This window comes from Pimephales promelas, chromosome 7 (genome assembly GCF_988280905.1).
Source record: "Pimephales promelas chromosome 7, fPimPro1.hap1.1, whole genome shotgun sequence".
Classification (NCBI taxonomy): domain Eukaryota; kingdom Metazoa; phylum Chordata; class Actinopteri; order Cypriniformes; family Leuciscidae; genus Pimephales; species Pimephales promelas.
This window is the reverse complement of record NC_142775.1, coordinates 36,709,176-36,732,852: the sequence shown is the minus strand read 5'-3', so window position 1 is coordinate 36,732,852 and position 23,677 is coordinate 36,709,176. Positions and strand designations below refer to the sequence as shown.

General features: G+C 36.0%; 1 protein-coding gene across 7 annotated transcripts in view; it reads left to right on the top strand.

Annotated features, from left to right (window-relative positions):
* The window catches only part of tns1b (tensin 1b), a 266,496-nt gene that overhangs the window by 27,684 nt on the left and 215,135 nt on the right, over positions 1–23,677 (top strand). For 2 of the 7 annotated variants that reach the window (XM_089133402.1, XM_089133400.1), the window contains exon 1: positions 16,094–16,204. The exons of 4 other annotated variants lie outside the window; for them this stretch is intronic. In XM_089133402.1, coding sequence (XP_088989528.1) covers positions 16,109–16,204 — 96 coding nt within the window. In that variant the 5' untranslated portion in view covers positions 16,094–16,108. Of the gene's footprint in view, positions 1–63; positions 332–16,093; positions 16,205–23,677 lie in introns of those variants that run through there. One more of the 7 variants, XM_089133399.1, reaches the window with a different exon arrangement.

Sequence of the window (23,677 nt, the reverse complement as noted above, 5' to 3'; positions counted from 1 at the left end):
AAAAACAATGTCGGGCTCCTAGTACACTGCATGTTGTCCGACGATCGCATCCCCCCCAGGAGAATCTCGCAGAAAAGTGTGTGCGAGAATGCATGTGTTTCCTTTCCATGGCTAACAATGCAGCTCAGGAAATATGTCAGAACAAAGGCCAGACATCCAGACTCTTGTTCTCAGTGTGGACTGCTGACGAGGACTGGGATACACTCACAGGCAGAACCGTGACTGTATATGCATGAATCCAGTTCAGCTATATGATAAAAGTGAGGTTGGACTACCTGGAGGTTCTTCTCAGACTGACGGGACAGAAGGCCGTGCGATGTCCGTCTGGACGGTGAGTTGCTTGTTGACCTCTCTATCTCTCCAAATGGGTGACATGGAGCATTACAGACTAAGGAGAATTAATGTCAGTATGTGTAAAAAAAGATATTTACTTTATACATAATTGTCAGTGTCCAAAAGTCTGAGACTTTATTACAAATCATTTTTTTTTTTTTTTTTTTGTAATCCTGGGCATAATCAAGAAAAGCCATATTTAATAATCTGGACCTTTTCTACAGTAGGTCACTTATCTAAAAATGATCATGTTAAACTTTTTATACACAGATTATGAGATGTTCTTGCAGACTGGGGTAATAATGCTGAAAATTTACGGGAAGAAATTACACTTGAAAACAGAAAACATCAAATATTACTCGTTTCACTGTATTTTCTGGTCAAATTAGTGCAGCTTTAGTGAGTTAATGAAAAATTGCTGTATTACTTTAGAAACAGGGTTCTTACAATAGACACGGAAATGTCAGATTTTGTCACGGAAACGTTTAGAAAGTTCTAGAGTGAATACATTTCCCTGGTTCTGCTCTGCTGTATAATAGCTAGAGAATGGACATATTTGATTTGTGAGTGAATAGTGTCGTTTTTTAAGAATTGGTCAAAATGATTCACTGAATGGTCGGGAGGATGCATTAGCAAATTAATCAGAATCAAAGTTATTTTAAAAATCCATATGGAGAGTGTAGTAGAGAATGTATTTTTATTAGTGGCCTTAGACCCCTCTATAGTTTCAGGGAATGTAGATTTATTAAGGTTGATATTAGGACTGGAAATAAATTTGTTGTAATTTGATGTAGTGTATTAAAACTGTGTTTGAAATAGGTTTTTAGACTGGTTGAAAAGTGCTAAATGGTTCATGATATTTAGTATGACCCGTAACGTTACAAAACGAAGGCTTTGACTGTGTGATAATACAGATATTTAGATCACAGCCCCTCAGGCTGTGTTTTTCAGCACTTGCTTTATCTGACTCTGAATCTGGGTTAGGAAAAACAAGATACAAAGTATAATCAACACCTCTCCAAGTCCCGACATGTCAGTGAGGTTTGCTACAGGACAGGTTGAACAACAAACCAGTGACGATGTTCCTGTTTACTACTACAACCAATGCAGCACCTCTTCCAGATTGCCCCAGGGATCATTGTTTGTCTTTTTTGCTGGAGGGCATGAGTGTTTTTTCGTGCTGCTTAAATGTGTTTGTTTGTGAATGGAGTGACTCTGGTGTCATCTTAAGATTGCCAAGTTACTCAAAATTGATTTCTGGCTACTGAATAATGGGTTTTCCATTCCTTGTAAACTGTTTTTGGTTTTGTTGTTGTTTTCTAGCAGCTTGAGCATGTAACTACAGAAATGACACCACAATCAGGTTATTTATAATGTTTTTTTTTTTCAGTGCACCGCAAAATATTCTTCCAACAAATGTAAAGTAGAAGTAAATGTAGAAGTAGCTTGAACAAAAAGTTTTTAGAAGGTGTAGTTAAGAATAATTTTCAATTTGAGCCATCTAAATAATGTTTTCCAAGGTCCCAGCATGCATAGCACCTTGAAAAAATAATGTGATATTAAAAAATAATCATTGCTTTACATTTTACTGGCTTAATTTATGCTGCTAGTTAGCTGTCACATAGTTTAGAGTTCCTATTTTTACTTAGTTAAAATGCCCATGTCATGTAGTGAGCATTGAAACATAATGATAAAAGAACAAGGTTTTTTGTAGCTCTTTGCATTGCTAAATGCTAAACAACCTTTAGTTACTTTGACAGGAATTTCATGAGATTTTTCATGAGACTATTTTTTTGATCTTTCAAAAGTTGTTAGTTGACTTAACTTAAAGTTTGACCAAGTATTTTTTTGTTTTACAGTGTGGGTTATACAGAAATACTTGACTATTACTGTAGTTTGGTGGATAAATGCACAGTTCTGTCATGAAACTCTTGATGGCACAGGCTGATAGGTCCTAAACTCAATCTGCTTGCAATCACATCACCTGTATAGATCTGCTACGGGTGATTTGTTTATGCTATTTTGTACAGCATTAGCATGTCTTACGTGCTCACGTCGGCCTGTTGTGTATGTATTGGCAGTATCTATCTGTATCTATTCCGGCAAGACCAGACATTGTCACCTATTAACATGCCAAACACTCAGAGAGACAGTTTTGCAATGCCAGAAATTGTAGATTAGTCATAATAATTTGAATTTCACCAATTCTATACATTGTAATTGCTGTGCAGTTTGAAGGACAAACAAAAACCTATTACGTTGGGTGTAAGGAACTTTAAACAACAGTCCTGTCATTAGGACTCTTCCCTACATTGTCTGCTTAGTCCATTAGCATCAGTTGCCACCAGTCACGTTGGTTGGTCTGAGGACATTAGCTGCCGATGTACAAGAGTTCACCAGCAAAGGTTAGAAGCACAGACCATAACAAAGAGTCAGATGACAGATCCATGAAAAGCTTCAGGGCTTTGCAAGTGCATGGCTTCGGCACAACTGTTTTGATATCTTGATGGCTTTGTGTTGTCAATGTCTCAAATTCCTGGTCACAGTTCCTGCAGGTCATTCAGTGGGTCCATTTAACCCTCAGGATGGTTTTTATGTGCACTTCACACTATAGGAGCCCACAAGCTCAGCGTGTCTGCACAAGTGAGGCATGTCTCCAAGGTTCTTCCTCTTAGTGACAGGCTTTATGGACACAGACTGTGGCTTCTGCACAGTCACTGGATGGTGTTGCTGCTGGCCAAAACAGTGACCTTTTGAAATTGCTTTTGGAAAGAGGTGGTACGTTGAGTGACAAAATGAACATTTTGTCAGTATTTACTCACCCTCATGTTGTTCCAACCCTGTAAGACCTTCGTTCATCTTCTGAACACAAATTAAGATATTTAAGATATTAAGATCGCTCCTGCATACTAGTCCATTAGGCTTCTTGAGGGAATGACTTGCTGTCCTCGAAAGTCATTAAAGACATCGTTAAAATAGTCCAAGTGACTACAGGGGCTCAATTTTAAGTTTATCAAACAACAAGAACACTTTTGTGCGCAAAAATACAACAAAAATAACGACTTTATTTCAATTATTTGTTTATTTCTCCCTCTGCACGAGTCATGTTACTAGTTTAATAGCGTAAGCTTCTGTTATTGTACGTCACACGCATCACACACATGACCAGCGTCGGCCAATAGTGTGCCTACGTGTGACGTAGCTTTACGCAATCACACTACGTTAACTGACTACAGGCCCATGGAGAAGGAAGTGAATAGTTGAAATAAAGTCGTTGTTTTTGTTTGTTTTTGCGCACAAAAAGTATTCTCGTCGTTTGATAATGTAAAAATTGAGCCCCTGTAGTCACTTGGACTATTTTAACGATGTCTTTAATGACTTTTTGATGCCAGCAAGAGTCATTCCCTCAAGAAGCCTATGGACTAGTATACAGGAGATCTTAACATCTTAAATATCTTAATTTGTGTTCCGAAGATGAATGAAGGTCTTACGGGGTTGGAACAACATGAGGGTGAGTAAATACTGACAGAATTTTCATTTTTCGGTGAACTAAACCTTTAATGAGAATTGACGCAGAAATATTTTGGATCAACAATGATGCAATGCTCTTTTTTGTGGCTGGATCTCTCAAAAAGTTACTCAAACATTTATTAAATGTGGCTGAATGATGAATTGATTAAAGTCAAATATATATTTTTCCTATCCTCCATCTTAGACATCCTTATCTGTCACTGAGCCTTTTATTTGTTTCAGAACTCTATGACAAGTTATTACGAGTAGTATCTAGACAGGAGATGTCTATTGCTCTGTCTCTTGGATGCCTACACACACACACACACACACACACACAGTATTCTATCTCATAATACCATTGATATGATATTTGTGTGCGTGATTCAAAGTCATCCCTCCCTCTCTCGGCTTAATGCTTCGTTCACGGGCCAAAACTCTCAGCCTCTGGCAGTGCGGCACGCTGCAATGTTCCAGCTAGGAGAGTAATGGGATTAGCTATCTCTTACATAAAATGCTCCCCTGGCAGCTCTGCATGCCCCTCGGCCATTCATCAATGTGGAAAGACACAGCAGTTATGAATACAGTTGAACCAGAATGCACTAGAGAACAAACGCAGGTCTTATTGCAGTGCGGTAAATGAGAGTGTTGTGTTTTCAGAGGCATTACTGTATCGATGATCTTCAAACATTCTGATTGGAGTTCATTCTAATTTCAATAGGTGTCTATTTTTGCCATACATGATATTTTAAAGAAGTAGTTCACTTTAAAAAAAAAAAAACTTTTGCTGATAATTTACATCCAAGATGTCCATATCTTTCTTTCTTCAGTCAAAAAGAAATTAAGAATTTTTCTCCATATAATGGACTTCATTGGGAACCAAATGGTTCAAGGTCCAAATGAGAGTTTCAGTGCAGCTTCAAAGGGCTTTAAACGATACCAGACGATGAATAAGGGTCTTATCTAGGACCCTTCATGTTATGACTCTAAAAAAGATTCGTTCATTTTGATGAACGAGTTCGAACAGGAGAGTCACGCATCACAGAACAGAGCAAGGCGAGCATTTGTGCTTATAAAATGTAAAGTTTTTTATTTATTTTCGAAATGATCGATCGTTTCGCTTGATAAGACCCTTATTCATCGTCTGGTGTCGTTTAAAGCCCAGTTTTGCAGTTTGTACTGAGGCTCTCATTTTGACCTTTTGGTTCCCATTGAAGTCCATTATATGGAGAAAATCCTGGAATGTTTTCATCAAAAACCTTCATTTCTTTTCGACTGAAGAAAGAAAGATATGGACAACTTGGATGACATTGGGGTGAGTAAATTATCAGCAAAAGTTTTATTTTTAAAAGTGAACTACTCTTAACACTCAGCAGCATTGAAAGTTAAACCGATAGCTGTGGTGTCATCATAATATTTGCATACTGAATTGATTGGCTTTTATTTTTGTACACATATTTACATACTGAATTGTGATTTGGCCTTTTTTATAGTGAATATATATATATATATATATATATATATATATATGGCATGGCATGGTGAATGTTATAACAATAAATCAGTGTGTGTTTGAATTTATACCCCAAGTATGTGGTGCAAAGAATGGTCAGCATCTTCTAACACCCCACAGATTCCCACGAGGAACAGCCAGACCTCACATAACAATGGATGGTGTTTGAATGAGGGATGAGAGAGACTTACTGCCTGAGTCTCTCAATAGCTTTTTACTGCTTCATTCCCTTTTTTCTTAATGGAGAGGATGTGCAAGCACAACCTTTTATTAAATGCATAGATGATTACATAGCAGTCTGGGGGTCGAGCCTGCGTGACCTCGTTATGCCCCTCTCTTTCAAGCATTGTCCCTGTGGGGGAATCCTCAGGAGATGATTAGAAACACCCTCCATTAGAAATCAGGACCACAACATGTCACAGCAGCAACCAAATCTGCTTTCAAAATGCTACAAATACTGTATGTGGAATCAGATTAGCCTAATGATTTATATATAATATTATATAAAAAATTATATATATATATATATATATATATATATATATATATATTATTTTTTATTTAATATTATTTAATATATATATATATATATATATATATATATATATATATATATATATATATATATATAATATACATTATATATTATATAATATGTTTTATATAATTTTTATTAAATATATATATATATATATATATATATATATATATTATTTTTTGTTTTATTTTGAGATATATATATATATATTTTTTTTAGAGTGTATGTTTTTATATGTTGAAACAACTCAGCATTTTTAGTGTATACACACACACGCATGTATATATATATATATATATATATATAATGTGTGTATATATACACATATATATACATTTAATATACATTTATATATATATGTGTGTATATATATGTGTGTATAATGTATATATACACATACACTATAAAAAAATGCTGGGTTGTTTCAACCCAATTTTGGGTAATCCAACGTTTTGGGTTTGTCCATATTTTACCCAAAATTGAGTTAAAACAACCAAATATATATATATGTGTATATATATATATATATATATATATATATATATATATATATGCCTGGCATAGCTGAAGGTTCCTTAGTAAGGATGAATCTCTATTAGGCTGTATGCTTGAGTTCCCACACTCCCTCTGATTAGCTTCCATTCAATAGCGGGCTTAAACAAGCACTTGTTCAGGTGGAGGAAGAGACCCCATGAGTCATCTTACAGCTTTGATAAGACACTGGCACCAAATATCCTGAGTGAAGAGAGTTGAAGAGGATATTCTTCCCCGTTTTCCTCCTCTTTTGCCTTTTCTTTTCCTCCCTTTCCCCTCCTTTGTGCAGTTTCTTAAAGGCCCACACAGAAATGTTCAATTTCGAGACAAAAGGAGTCCAATTAAAGCTTCATTGTGGAGCTGGTGCGGCCCAGGATACTTTGGCTAATCCTGCTACCCCTCCTTCTGTTTTCTTTTCTCCCTCTCTCTCTCAGTTTGAGAGTGTTCAGTTGTGATAAAATTATGTTTTGCCTCATGCCAGGCCTTTTTGGGATAATCGGCATTGGCTGATGATAACACGTCCATTAGGCCGATTAACAGAAGTAGTAGTTCCCCCTTCCATTCAAAAGCAATGAATAATGCACTTGCTTCTAATGTTGTTTTTTTTTTTTTTTTGGTGAATTTTAAGTTAATATTGTGTAAAATAAGTGATATTATTGCTTGATCTCAAATTGCATTATGCAATAACAACAAAAAGTACATGCCAGTATTTTTCAGTATATTTGACAGTATTAAATACATCTCTAAATATTTATGGATTTGCTTTGAAACTTTTATTTTAGAATCATTTATGTATTATGGTATTTGTTAAGATTTAGAATTAGCTTTCATATTTTGTTAATTTTAACGATTTAATACTGTTTTTGTGAATTTGATTAGTTTATATTTTTCTTTAAATATTTCTATTTAGCTTTATTTTTCAGGTTTAGAAATGTCAGTACTTCAACTTTATTTCTTTTTAGTTTTTTGCCAAGGTAATAATAATTGTTATTTTTTTTCAAGTTTAAGTTTTTAATTTATTTTTATATTGCATTTAATTTTTTATGGAATTCATATATTAAATAAATGCAAACATAAACCTCCTTTAGCATATACTAAATTAATAAATGCATTAGATATATAGTCTACAACATTATTGGGAAATGATTGTAAATACTTATTTGATATATTATCTATCACTGTTATCCTTTCTACTCTCTTTTAAATAGTATCCGCCATTGAAAAGTCTTTATCAGTCTAATGCTTGCCTGTAAGGACCATCAAATATCTCTTCACTACTTTTTTGTCTCACAAACGAGTGCGAATGTCAGCATACGAATGTTGCTGTGAGTACATGCTCTGGGTGGCTTAAATGTCCTGTATTTTATGCTTGAATGCAGGTTTTCAAGGTTTCTCTTTGGTTGAATCTGGGCTCTTTGAGTGAGAAATGTCTATTAATTTGTCAGCCGCTAGTCATGCGTTTCCATTTGTAGACTGTTCAATCCTCTAAATGGCTTTAGGATCAATAGGAGGAGGTTAGAGGGTAATTGATTTCATCAGTCACTGATGTTATGTTGAGGTTTGCATCTATTTATATATGTACAAACTGGTACAGAGGTGTATTAATGGTTTGATATTTTTTTCACTGTAATATGCACTAAACTGAGCATTAAGGTAAAGGGAAACCTTTAGATATGCCTATACAGAGTGTTTCAAATCAGTCACTCAAGCATTCTTGTACTGACTATGAGATATGAGAGAGAGTTAAAATTGAAAATGAACCTCATTTTTGCTGTGCGCACAGAAAACGGGTCTGCGGAAATGATTCTAGAGGGAGTTATTCATTTTCCACAGTGAATAGCATATGGGACTGCACTGGCTCATGGTGCAGTATCTATAAAAAACATCAGCCGTAGGACACGGACACACACACACACAAAATCTAATTTGATTAAGCACAGCCACTCTCCCTGTTTTTACCACAGCATGCTGAGCAAGCTTAACGGATTGATATTAAAGGCCATTCACATCCTTTACCCTCTTGTCTTTGTTGGTCGATTTCAATTAAGCAACAAAAAATTGGGCTAAATTGCTATGATAATGATATTTTGGGTTATGCACGAGGATGCAAATATCTTCCTTCAACCTGCAGTGCAGCATGGGACTGTGTAATACTTTATCTGCTATTGCAGTTTTGGTAACGCTTCTTTTTACAGTACAGTACTTACAGTGTACTTACCTAGAAAGTACTGGATAATATAAGGTACACTCTAAAAAATGCTGGGTTGTTTTAACCCAACTTTGGGTCAAATATGGACTAACCCAGCCGTTGGGTTAAATTTTTACATTACATTTTTAACCCAACATTTCGGGTTTGTCCATATTTGACCCAAAATTGGGTTAAAACAACCCAGCATTTTTTAGAGTGTAAGTACATGGAACAGGGGTAGGTTCAGGGGTAGTACTAGTTATTACCCAGTAATTGTAGTTAATAAAATAAGTACATAGTATTTACATGGGTAACTGGACTGTAAAAGGAAGCGCTACCGCAGTTTTTTTGGTCGCATTGTTTTCATGTTTTCTGAGTAGTTTAAATGCAGTGTATCTGAGTGATGGTTGTGAATTGATCATTGGTCCCACCACTTCCCAAAGGTGCTCAAATGGATTGAAATCTGGTAACTGGTGGCCATTCGAGTTTAGTGACCTCATGGTCATGGTATGACGTATTATCCTGCTGGAAGTAGCCATCAGAAGATTATAAAGGGATGGACATTGTCAGCAACAATACTCAAGTAGGCTGTGGTCTTTAAATGAAGCTCATAAGGTGCCCAAAGTGTCCCAAGAAAAAAAATCCCCCACACCATTACACAACCAGCAGCCTGAACCGGTAATACAAGGCAGGATTGATCCTTGCATTCATATTGTTTATACCAAATGACCTTCCATCTGAATGTTGCTGCAAAAATGAAGACTCATCAGACTAGGCAACTTTTTTTCATTGTTCTATCGTCCAATTTTGGGTGTCGAATTATCAAATTATAGCCTCAGTTTGCTGTTTTCATCTCACAGGATTGTCACCGGTGTGTGTTTTCTGCTGCTGTAGCCCATCTGCTTCAAGGTTTGACGTGTTGTTCGTTCAGAGATGCTCTACTGCAGACCTCGGTTGCAACAAGTGGTTTTTTGAGTTAACTGTTGTCTTTCTATTAGGGCTGAAACAATTAGTCAACATTGTCGACAAATATCTTTGTCGAGTAGTCGTTTGATCTCACGTGACCTAATGTAAGGGCGTGCAATATCACGATTTGACCACTACGGCGCTGTGGCGCTAGAGTGTAATGCAGCCCTTTACAAATGCTATTGCAGTAAAAGAAAAAACAGAGTGAATTATGACGAATCCCAAGTAGCAAGGATTGGGAAAGTTTCACAAAACTTCAAACCAGGAATGCTGTCGTGTGCAATTCACGCAAGGTGGAACTGGCTTTCACGGGAGCACAACATGCATGTTGAAGCACTTAAAGAGGAAACATCCCGGCAAAAGAGGAGCCGTTGAGAATTGCGTGTTCTTACAAGTGGGAACGTAAATCTCTTTATTAGAGAATGCAATACTACTAATAATAGTAATAATATTATCAATAATAATATAATTACTGTAATGTGATGACTTATTTTGCATAGAATAAAGCTTGATCGAGCTCAGGAGTCAGGGCTGTTTTGTAACACTATTGGGTATTATAGTCTTTATCAATTGCCTGTATTTTGTTCCATAATCATGAAGACTTACAAAAGGAGATGTTAGGAAGAATATCATGGGCAGTTACTTAAATTAAAATGTGATCAGCTCAATTTTCATTTAAAAAAAGATTGTAATTTTACACTTATAATAATGGTTTGCAGATTCATATTTCACCAATGTCCCTTTTTCTGTTTCAGCTCTAAGAAAATCAGTGGGCCTATTAAACAATACTTGGAGAGCATTTGTGAGTAATTTGAGTTCGAGTGAAATCTGAAAACTTTAAGAGAACGACCCGTTTATTTGGCTCAAAGTTCATTAAAACAACTGATTTTCTTTTTATATCATAGTAAGTATATGTATAACTCAATGTTTTAACTAATTGAAAAATCTGAATAATCGTTCCAAACCGACTGATTAATCGCTCTTATAACCGTTCGATTAATCAATTCTAAAAATAATCGTTTGTTCAGTGTTGTAGTCGAGACCACCTCACTCGAGTCCGAGTCGACACCGAGACCAGAGAGAGTCGAGTCCGAGTCGAGTCCGAGACCAGAGACGGTCGAGTCCGAGTCGAGACCGAGACCAGTGAGGGTTGATTACCTAATTTACTTTTATTTACTTAGAGAAATCCTTTTTTTTGTTTTTTACTGAATTTACTTAGAGTTTAAAAAATATGATCAGTTTAGGGTAAAAAGGCCACATAGTAGGTGGTGTTAAAAGTAATTTTATTACAATTTTTCATGCGCAGTTGCGCACTAGAAAATCACCAATCACTGGGCGTGTCAATCAATTTAAAGAAATATTTTATTAACATACATTTATAATCATGAAAAATATTTTTAATTGAACTCGAGTGGACTCGGGAATAATTCCGAGTCCTAAAAAAAAAATGTTCGAGTACGAGTCAATTCCGAGTCCAAATGGACACGAGTCCATGACAAGACCAAGACCATTAAAATATGGTCTCGAGACCGAGTCCGAGACGAGTCCGAGTCTCGAGTACTACAACACTGCGTTTGTTGCAGCCCTACTTTCTATTAGCTTGAACCAGTCTGACCATTCTCCTCTGACCTCTGACATCAACAAGGCATTTTCACCCTCAGAACTGCCCTGGATATTTTCTCTTTTTTCCGGACCATTCTCTGTAAATCCTAGAGATGATTATGCGTGAAAATCCCAGTATATCAGCAGTTTCTGACCAACACCCATGCCACATTCAATCACCTTTCTTCTCCATTTCTGATACTCAGCTTAAACTTCAGTCGATCATCTTGACCACGTCTTTGTCCAAAGTCACCGCATTCATCTAATTAATTTAAAACATCAAATTGAGTTTGTTGGACTGCCTTAAACTCATGATAATTTTAATATCATGCACAGTGCAGATGTGGGTTTGTTTATTACCTCAGGAACACATCTCTTCAGGGCCTGCCCTTTCCTTTTCACCATCCTAAACAATGACCACAACACAATGAAAACTCTCCTGACTTCCCAGAAAAACCCTGGTTTCGAGGAACAAACGTGCTTCTACATTTTTTTTTTTTCAGCTCAAACAGGAAGCTTCTCCATTCCCCACCCGGCTGTCTCCTGCCTTTTCATGTCCGACACTATCAGAGTGCTTCTGTAGAAAACACGGATCTTGTGTGTGTCATGTGATCGTGTGTTTGATGTCCTGAAGGCACTTATCAGAGGAGATGGCAGCGTATCATGTAATGGGAGATAACACAGCTGTCAACTGTATTTTTTCCAGTTTTTGGATGAAAGTGTGAAGTGTTCTGTGGAAAACAGGACACAGCAGAGACCCACCCAGGCCGAGGTTATGTATCCACACGTTGCAGATTTCCCCGATTTTTTTTATTTTTTTTCTCTCCATCTCATTTCCCCTTCATAAAGCGAGCAGAGCCACATCCTCTAGGATTTTATGAGTAATACACACAGACACTGAGCGAATGGTTGCATCTGATGGATATCTGTCCATTACTTTTTGTGTGGAACGGATTTAATACGGACATCTGCAGGGAGTGGCATGGTTTGAGTTGAGATGGACACATTTTTAGGACATTCGGTCTTAGCCATGTAAAACTGCTGAAAAATACAGTTTTAATCAGCCGAGGTCGGATAAACTAGTCTCTCTGTCTGCTCAAGCTGGTTAAGCTCATCCGTTTTACTAGTTTTGGGTTTTTGTGTACTTGTCACTGTTTGACTTGGCCAGCTATGACTTTTTTTTAAACTACCCTAGGATGTTTTTAGTTTTTCTCTCCAGCATGGGAACAAATGCAATGTTTATACAAAATCACTTTTATTAAACACTACAAGTTAGTGAACAATACATTACTTACTCTAAGCAGAGCCGGCCCGAGCCTTTCGGGGCTCTAAGCAGAATTTGATTTGGGGGCCCTTCCCACTACACGGAGTCAACGATTATTGACACACATATCCCGCAATAATGATACATTATAAACAGTGTTGGTCAAGTTAGTTGGAAATAGTAATTAGTTACTGATTACTTTTTCAAGAAAGTAATCCAGCTACTTTACTGATTACTTATTTTCAAAAGTAATTAGTTACTTTTCAAACACATGATGCACGACCTGAATACGCTAAAGCAATAGACCTTTCAGCCTAACTCTATTCTTTCTGCATATTCCATCATCAAAATGTAATCAAATTAAACATTCTCTTTTTTAAAACTTGTTTTATTATTAGTTTCAATATTTTAACTTTATGCACATTGCATCAAGCAAAAAATTAAATTAAAGGCCTCATGTGTCACATGATCTTTAATCATTCTAAAATGCTGATTTGCTGCCCAAGTATCATTTCTTCTTGTTGTTATTAATATTGAAAACAGTTGTGCTGCTTCATATTTTTCTGGAAACCTTGATACATTTTTTTTTTCAGGATTTTTTGCTGAATAAAAAGATTTATTTGAAATGGAAATCCTTTGTAACATTGCAAATGTGTCACTTTTGATCACTTTATTTAGTTTATGGCATGCATGTGAGGAAAAGTTGTCCCTAATATACAACTGTTTTCATGCATATCTACACGTTTTATTTGTGGCTTTTGTGCACTTTTTTCAGTATTTCCAGAAAAAAGGCTGTTGTGTAATATCCTAAATCAACAGTATCATCCCATTTTGTACAGTGTGCATATTGTGAAAATGGTACTGGCTGTGCTAGTCTGGCACAGAACCAGACTCACTCTATCTCCCACAGCCAGTCCGGTCTGAAACCACCACTGAATTAGTCACAGTCCGCTCAGCATCCTATCCAAAAACTGTACCCCCTCCATTTTTTTCCAGTGTTCCCAAAAAGAGACTATAAACTGAATCTGTTCTGTCTCAATAAAACAGGCATTCATGCAGAAGATTAAAGGTGTTTGATCGTACGCACACGCCGTATCCACTTCCAGCTTTGTAATGGATGCTGCATTTAACTGAGAGGAAATTGATGCACTAAAAACCTCATTCATGGCTGATTTGTATGGGATTCTATTGATGTCTTTAGTTTAAGCTAAAGACGGGATTCTAGTATAATAATTGTACAATTTAATTTCAAACATTTTTATGTTTTTTAGTATTGGGTTGTAACGTATATATCTCAAATATGTTTTTGGCTCAATGCATTATTGGATTGCTGTCATCCAAAAGGTATTGTAGATCTGTGGACAATTATGATGCCTTAAATTCATAGTTTAGCTTTGAATACTGAAATGATTGTTGTATTATTATCGGATGGTGCAGTTCGATTCAAATGTACTCTGAACTTTTCATTGGCCATATTTGTCATGTTGTAAAACTGAGGCATCAGCTGTTTCTCCTCTGTTCATCTGCTATAAAAACCCTGTGCTTGTTTTGACATTTAGATGTATGATTATAAATATACTTTCTGGATTCATTCTCAGCTATTATTTCATCTACTGCTCCTTTAGTTCATATCACTCTCTCCATGAGCATAACGTACCCGTCAGATGTGACTGCGGGTCTGTTGTGATTGTGAAATCGGTTATTGTTAATATTCCTAATGAGAGCGTTTACTCAGACGGGCAGAAACGTCCCACAGGGTCAAGAGCAAGCCCATTTTGCAATTTGTTAGAGCTAGTCAATCTTAATTATGCTTCTTCTTCCTGTCCTAACAGGATCTCCCTGGGGTGCTGTACTCCATTTCATCTGCTCATTTCTACATGCCATTTTCCATTGTGCCCGTGGATGTGATGTTATGGCATCTTGCATCAAAAGGATGTGTCCGCTGTAGGACTGGCTGATATATGAATTCACAATACATTTAAATTGTGCAAAAATTTAAGATTTCACATTTTCATGACATTTCATGAAAATGTACGCGCATTTTCCCCTACAATTTTCATGCAAAATCTCATCTTTCATTGCTGTACTGAAATAGCCTATATGTATGTGTTTAATATACATACATTTACATTTGTGCAAATATTGACAAATGTTTTAATAGTGTCTCTGGTGTAAACTTCAGTAGCAAGAATAAAAGTTTGTTAGTTTAATTCATTCTCGTGAATCAGTTCAAACTCTCTATTCTAATTAATTGATTCGAAACTCGTTTACTTCATCATCACCCCAAAATGTAGTAAATGCAAGCATATACTGTATATATATATATATATATATAGGTAAATATTGAATGCTGGGTTGTATATATATATACAAGCAAACCCAGCCATTGGGTTACATTTTTAAATTGCATTTTAACCCAATGGCTGGGTTTGTTTATATTTTACCCAAAATTGGGTTAAAACAACCCAGCATTTTTTAGAGTGTAGATTCTATTCTATTCTATTCTATTCTATTCTATTCTATTCTATTCTATTCTATTCTGTTTTAATAGTGTCTCTGATGTAAACTTCAGTAGCAAGAAAAAAAGTTTGTTAGTTTAATTCATTCTCGTGAATCAGTTTAAACTCTCTATTCTAATTAATTGATTCGAAACTCGTTTACTTCATCATCACCCCAAAATGTAGTACTTTGTAAATGCAAGCATATATATATATATATATCTAAAAAATGCTGGGTTGTTTTAACCCAATTTTGGGTAAAATATGGACAAACCCAGCCATTGGGTTAAATGCAATTTAAAAATGTAACCCAATGGCTGGGTTTGTCCATATTTTACCCACAATTGGGTTTAAACAACCCAGAATTTTTAGAGTGTAAATAAAGAGCAATATTTACCTATATATATATATATATATATATATATATATATAGGTAAATATTGCTCTTTAAATTGCCCCGTTTTTAAATTGCATTTTAACCCAATGGCTGGGTTTGTCCATATTTTACCCAAAATTGGGTTAAAACAACCCAGCATTTTTTAGAGATTCTATTCTATTCTATTCTATTCTATTCTATTCTATTCTATTCTATTCTATTCTATTCTATTCTAATAATAATTTTATGGAATGGTTGTTAAAATATGCATATGCGTTATTAGGCAGTGTTAGTGTTTGATTTGACTTATGCACGTCACTTGCATCAGAAAGGGGTCGGTTTGTCATTTGAGATTACCAGAAAGTTACCAATCAGTTTTTATTTGTATTTAAGACTAGTGTTGTGGTAGTTTTGGTCTTAGTGTTTTTCTGTCGGTGATGAACGCTGTGAACCCCTTCCCATCTCACACAACCCCCCCCCTTCCACACACACACACACACACACCCCCTCCTCTCCTTTCCTCCTCATGGCTGGATGTGCACTGCAGCATCCAGAGACTGAGAGGCAGCTCGCGCTCACATCAGGGGTACACCGATCCCGAGTCGAGCGCTGGTCTCAGGGACGCCCCGTTGAGAGAGAGAACTGAGCGATTGAATGAAGAGGGACTGGTAGTTTCACTTTGGATTCGCAGGCTGTCTTCCTTATATCCTCGTGACAGGACCATAATTGAATCGAGTGTGCTGGGATATCGTAGAAGGACGTTCAGGGTACGAGGTACGAACCAGGATGGCCCGTCTGAACTGGTGCTTCGCGGCTCTTCTCAACTGGGGGAAGTTCCTCTTCTTTTGCCTCTTTCCGCTTAAACTGTCCAGGATGGGGAAGGTAAACCCGCCTCTTTTTGAATCATTGAACCATTTGAACCGTTTTTTAGACTAGTTGATGCATTTGCCTGCTTGTTCTTGACCTAATGACACGGCGTAATCTACAATGTCAATCACTAGGGTTTTTACAGCCACAACACTCTGCTTAAGTGAATGTCCTTTAATATCTGGTGGTTGTGAAATATTGCAGGTTGTAAAATGTCATCTCGAGCTCACCGTGTGCTTTTACAGCCACTCAATTGATTATCATAACAATGGCTGCTCGTGCGCATGACTAACTTGTTCCTATTTCGACAGTTAGCTTGTAGAGCTCCATAAAAGTAAATCATACCACAAAGGCCTAATCCAATTTAACATCTGTTTATATTCATTTTAGGTAAAAATTAAATGTTTTTTTTTTAAATAAACGTCCCACATGCTCTTACTAAATTGATTTGTGTTGTACTATAAGTTGACTCCTGAAGTAAATTGATCCACTGTCTGATGGATTCAGGTAGAAATTGGTGGTTCAGTTTGGTAGTCTACACTGAAAAATTTCACAGACAATTACAAAGAAATGGCAAGTAACATTGAATTAAATGCGAAATTTTGAAGTTGAAAGACTTGTATACACTCCAATAATATTTGTTTTATTGTTAAACTCTGAAAATTTTTTTTTTTTTGCAGTGTAGTTTTACCATTTGGCTTCTCATTTTAAAAGAGGCGTGACTATGGTATAATATTTCATAGAAATACATAGAACAGTATTGCCTCAATATCAATGGTTTCAGGAATTGTTTAAGGAACTACTTTTTGTTTTAAGGGACTGTTTTGTCCCATGCTCCTGTATATGTGTCCTCTAATGAACTTGTGATTGGGCAATCGCTTAATTTCCGTCTGGGTCATCGTAAAATGCAAACTCTATCGGGACTCTTTGATTCACTACTTCGATTGTCTCAGAATAACCTCAGATTGTCTTCTCGATTGGCTTTACTCCTGTTAATGGTCCATTTTAAAGAAATTAATACTTTCATTTTGAAAGGACACATCAAATGTGACAGTACATACATTTGTAATATTACAAACGACTTTTTCTTCAAATAAATGTTGTTCTTTTGAACCTTCTGTTCACCAAAGACTCAAAGAATATTTCCTCTAAAATATGAAACTGTTTTCAACATTGATAACAATAATAAATATTTCTTAAATCGTCATATTAGAATGATTTCTAAAAGATCATGTGACACTAAAAAGTGGACTATTCAGCTTCGCATCACGGGAATAAATTACATTTGAAATCTATTCAAATAGAAAACAGCTATTTTAAATTGTAATAATATTTCACTATGTTACTATTATTTTCTTTGTATTTTTAATCAAATAAACACAGCATCTGTGAGCATCATTAAAAAATCTTATCGATCCCAAACTTGTTGTACAGGTGAAAATCATGCAAAAGTTGATTTATTTCAGTAATTCAACTTAAAAGATGAAACTAATATTTTATATAGACTCATTACATGCAAAGTGAGATATTTCAAGCCTTTATTTCTTATAGTTTTGATGATTATGGCTTACAGATATGAAAACCCCAGTCAAAATGAGAATATTATGAAAACAATGAGACATTCAGTACTAGACGTGTATTTTTTAGGCAGTATTCATCTTCCTCCACAATCTAATCTTTGCGCCATGTGCCTTCATCCATTCATGTTGGCACGTTCGGACTCTGTCAAAATCGATGTTTTCTGGATGATAATCCATGCATGTCAAATGAGCATTTAACATTGATAAAAAGCGCTCGATATCTGTGGTGTACAGACAATTGTACCAATTCCACATTGGCTCAAGGCCTCCATTCAACCAAATGCTTATCATGGCTCACTGCAGAATGCTTGACAAGAAGGATTTTGGGACAGTGGTGAATTTTGGGTGATATGGTCTGGTCTTCACTCTGAATATGAGCCCAGGCTACTTAAACGTCTTTGTGCTTGTATCTGCTGGTTTGGCCACAAATCAAGCATCCACAGAGACACCAGACATGTGTAGAGTATGAGGGAGGCAAAAGAGACACGGACAAAAGGGTCAGAGATGTATTTACGATTGTTCATATAACAGCAGCGGATATTACCAGCCATTGTGACGATGAATGAGGGGCTCTGAGGACGTGGTGAACACTGTTAGTAGACTTTAGACATAACATCTGGTGCAGTTTGCAGCATATTCTAGCCAGAAATCGCTCTGTTAGGACTTAATTGACTGTTTTATGCATTTCTCTGTGGTGCCACTAGTGGCAGAAACATCATTTCAGATTTCTGCTTGCATAGATATCTTGTAGTATTGTAGTGCTGTATCTTTATACACACGCTGCCATTTGACAAGTAAGAAACAAAGTCAGTATGTCCTGCCCAGCTGTTGGTACATGGAGAGGGTTGACGGACATTATACGATCTTAGCAAGCATTTCTCTTTCACCCTAAAATCAATTTGAGGATATCGACTTTTTGATTGCGGTCCTTGCTGTTTTCATCTGGCATTTATCATTGGGCAAGATGAAGCACTTTTCCTCTCATTTGCCTAATGTCCTTTCTGCTCGTAAATTAAACACCACTCACACACTTGGCAGGAGAGGAGACGAGTTGGTCATCTGAGATGGATGTATAACGTCCTTAACACCATCTCTGATAGCAACCTTCATATCTCTCTCTCTCTATATATATATATATATATATATATATATATATTAAGGATGGGCATTCGATTAAATTTTCTTAGTCGATCGTCGGAAGGATTAACGATCGACTATCGATTAATCATTAATATTTTTATATTCAAATTTATTATTTATTTAACTTTTTTAAAAATTAAAAATGCAATGAAAATACAAAAATACAGCGTGTTTTTCCTCGATTAGATCTTTATTACAAGATGATCAACTTGTGGCAGTTAAACTGGGCGTTCGGTTAGGCTAAATTTGAAGATATGCGTGGGCGGTGCTCTAACGCAACTGAACCTGCAGCTGCGAGCTGGCCCTCGTGAGACCCTCGTTTGTTCCAAAATAATAAATAATTAAAAAAAAAAAACGTAACCAAAAACATAATAATATTTAGATCTGACAGGTTTTGTCAAACTATCAACTATCCAAAAAATCAACTATCCAAGGCACGGAGTCGAGAAAGGGTGAGAGAGATTAGCCTACCTAACAATTAATTACTGTAGGCTAGGCTACTTAAAGCCTCATAAAAAACTCACATACAGCTTCTGCTCCAGTCTACTGACTTTTGTTGAGAAAGATAAGCATGTTGATGACATGATCTGGGGTCAGACGCGACCGCAACCTGCAAACCTGTAGTTTTTTCAACCTTTATAATATTTTTCCAAAACCCTTGAGATGGTACATCAACTTACAATAGGTTGACTGGAAGTCAATGAGACCAGTTGACTGGAAGTCCATGGTAGTCAATGAGACCAGAAACTGTCTGGTTACTGTAATTCTTCTAAATATCAGAAAATCGGCTGAATGGATTCGAAAATGGTAAAACTCAACTGTTTAACTCTGGGGAGTTGTAAAATGAGCATATTTCCCAAAAAAAGTGGAGTATCCCTTTAAAATTTACATATGTTTGTTTTACTATATTGGTGAGGACATTGCAAAATATCATTAACTTGATATAAAATCAATGCAAGTCTATCACCTAAAACCAACCTCTACACCTACCCATCACAGAAACGTGCACAACACTAGATTAAATTAAAACGTTTAAAACCGATATATAAGACAAATGCAAATGTCAGCAAGATGTCCTCACTCGGTTGTCATATCTCACTATATAAGAGAGGACATTCGATGCTCTTAACCCTCTGATGGTCCTCAGTCACTTCTGACCGAATAATTTTCTGTTTTGAATTGTTAAAAACCACAGCTTCATTGGAAGGTTATGATACTTGGTGACCTTTTTGGCATTTGGTATGTGAATACAAAAAAAAATTGAGGTCATAATCCGAGCATGCTAAGTGGTCGTAAAAAAAATTAGTCACGATTTTGGTCTTTGGTCAAAAATGACCCTCACAAAAATTCACAATTTTTTTTTTTTTTTTTACAAAGTTTTTAATAAGAAATAGTTTTTGAGATTGTTTCAATTATATATTCAAATCCACCATCACCACCAAAAAAAAAAAAAAAATGTGTTCATAAACAGCTGGGGAATTCACATGCCTCTCCATAGAGAGCTGTACATGTCATCTAGTGGTTACACCATGATTCTACACTTTTTCTCTATACTGTAACCAGATGGTGCTAATTTTCTTCAAAAAATATATATTTTTTTTCTGAAGGCCTAGACTCTATATTAAACAAAAATACTGCATGAATATTTAAAAAAAAAAATAAAAATATATATATATATATATATATATATATAGAAATATATATATATATATATTTCCATTGAAAAAATAGACCATAAATATTGCATAAATATTAATAAATTCAATCAAATTGTCTCAAAATACTAAATTAAAAAGAATAAATATTATAGAACAAAAATAAATTGCATTGGTTTTACTGGGATGGAAGAAGTTTCATTTTAGGCCTCTGGTCACTTCTGACCGGTAAGGCCCAGGACGTGACTCATAAAGGAAGACCATCAGAGGGTTAAGTATAGCCACACACACACTATTCTAAGTGCGTAGAGATCTCACAAGGTTCTTTTGAATTGGGCACATGTAACAGCTTTATATGAACATGTATGGTCTTGTTTTCTCATTCTTTAAATCATTGTTCAGAGTGTATTGAGTTAAACATTTACTTACAGTGTCAAAGAAAGAAGATCGTCACTGTGGTATGAGTAATGTTATTAAGTAATGCGGCACTTTTCATTAGTAATAGCAGTGTATTAGATATCAGGTAATTATGTGAGTATGGAGTTCTCACAGTTACTGAGGGTGAGATAACACACCCGCGAGCTTCTGATGAGGATCTGGCCCAACGCTGGTTCCTTTCAAACTGAGTAAACATACATGTTACATTAAAAGTTTGACAAGCGGATAAACCACAATGATGTGGGGGAAAAAAGACAGATTAAACTGCCTGGATTTCCTGAGTTTTCAAGCAAGATAAGTTTGATAAGCGTAGGGTTGGTTGGTTTGCTTTGGCTCTCACAGCGGTGGTATGTAATAGGTTAGAATGACATCAAACCACTGGAGGATTCAGACCCTCGTGTTTTTGCCGATAGTCATTGTGAGAGGAGAGATGTTTACGCTGGGAGGGTGTGTGTCTGTGTGTGTATGTGCTTGTCCTTTCAGAAAGACCACTCAGGAAAACGTGCTGTTACATGTGAAGTCAGAGTGGGTGTTTCTTCATTGTTTTCCACAAATGGAAGAGAGGAACAGATGCTGTGTGTGTATGTGTGTGTGTGTGTGTGTGTTTGTCTGGGGGGCAAGTGTCCATAAGAGAATATTCAACAATTGATGTCACTTCATTGCAAAACACAGTAATTGAAAACAAGTAATATTTCAATTTAACACTCGATGATCAAATCTGTCTTAAAGGGATAGTTCACCTTGAAATGAAAACTCTGTCAGTAATCACTCACCCTCATGTTATTCCAACACCGTAAGACTTTCGTTCCTCTTGAGAACACAAATTAAGATATTTTTGATTAAATCTGAGAGCTGGATCACTCCTCCATTGGTTTCTAAGGGATCGAAACTTGCCGGCCCAGAAAAGTTAATAAAGACATTGTTAAAATAGTCCAAGTGACTATAGTGCTATCTGTTGGGCGACGCTGGTCCTGTGTGTGATGCATGTGGCGTACAACACAGAACTGCTGAACTGTTATACTACTTGAACTCTCTCAGGCCCATGCAGAAGAAAATGAATAGTTGAAAAAAAGTCGTAATTTTTGTTTGTTTTTTGCACACACAAAGTATTCTCGTCACTTAAAAAAATTTAATGGACTATTTTAACAATGTCTTTAATAACTTTTCTGGGCCGGCAAGTTTCGAGTCTTATGGGGTCGGAACAACATGAGGGTGAGTAATTACTGACATTATTCAAATTTTTGGGTGAACTGTAATTATTTTGTATATATATAAATACACACATGCATGTATTGAAGAAAAATATTATTTATATATAAAATATTTATATATAATATAAATTAAATATAAATCTATAAACAGTATATACATAAAAATATTTAAGCAGGTGTGTGTATTTATATATACAAAATAATTATACAGAGTGCACCCACATATATTATGTAAACACAAACTTTTATTTTGTATGCGCTTAATCGCGGTTAATTGTTTGACGACCCTAGTTGCATGATTTACTTTGAAACAAATTTTCACTCAGAAGTTGCTAGTAGTCTAAATTTCTCCAATAATTACATTTAAATTTAACATTCTTTTTTTTTTTTTAGTACAAACCTTTAAAATTTTGTACGAGTTTTGCAAACCTGTATGAGTTTCTTTCTTCTGTTGAACACAAAGGAAGATATTTTGACGAATGACAGTTGCCATTGACTTCCATAGTATTTTTTTTCCCTACTATGGACGTCAATGGCTACCATAACTGTGTGGTTACCAACATTCTTCAAAATATCTTCTCTTTAGTTCAACAGAACTCATACAGTTTGAAGTAAATGATGACAGAATTTTACTTTTTGAGTGAATAAACTTCAAAGAATCACTTTTTACTGTATAATGTTAGAGATGCACTGAAATTATGGCTTGCAAACAGAGAAAATAGGTTAAACATATTGGTCTAAAACATTTGAGATGGAGAAAACCAGTGTAGTAGTGCAGTTCTTTGCTGCACGCTCTCATGCAAATGACATAAAGCAGTCCTGGCACACAAATATATCAACATCTCTACTGGATGTCGCATTTCTGCAACCCAGCCCTGCTCTCCTCCTTTCCTGTCCTCCCATACTTCCTTCCTTCCTCTGCTGCTTTAATCCTCATCCCTGTCCTCTAGCTAAAAAGCAATCGCTCAATCTCAGTCAGTAGTGTCCCCAGCCTGTACTCGACCCCGTTTGACACAGACTATCCGGTCGGAGAGAACGAAAGAAAGAGAAAGCTTAATGTCCATAATGGAGGCAATACGAATAATGCGCGTGTTTTATCTGCAAGGAAAGACTTTGCTGAAGGTCGATGCTGTGTGTTCTTCAGGCTCCTCCTCCAGCGTCTGTCACTCAGATTGTCTCTCAGACATGATTCAGTCTGTCTTTTACTGTACATTTGGCACTTTTATCTTAGTTTATAGGCATTTTCACACTAGAGCTTTTCATTCTTTGGATGTCAGAGTTCAGGTTTGCTTTGAGTTAAACTGGTTTTGCACTCATAAAGTGGTAAAAATTGTTTTGGATATTATTCTTATGTGGGCTGAAAGGAATTGTGACAATGCTGAGAATTTTTATCGGTAACACTTTATTTTACAGTGTCAATGTTACATATGCAGCTACCATAGTAATAGCTATAAATTATTCATA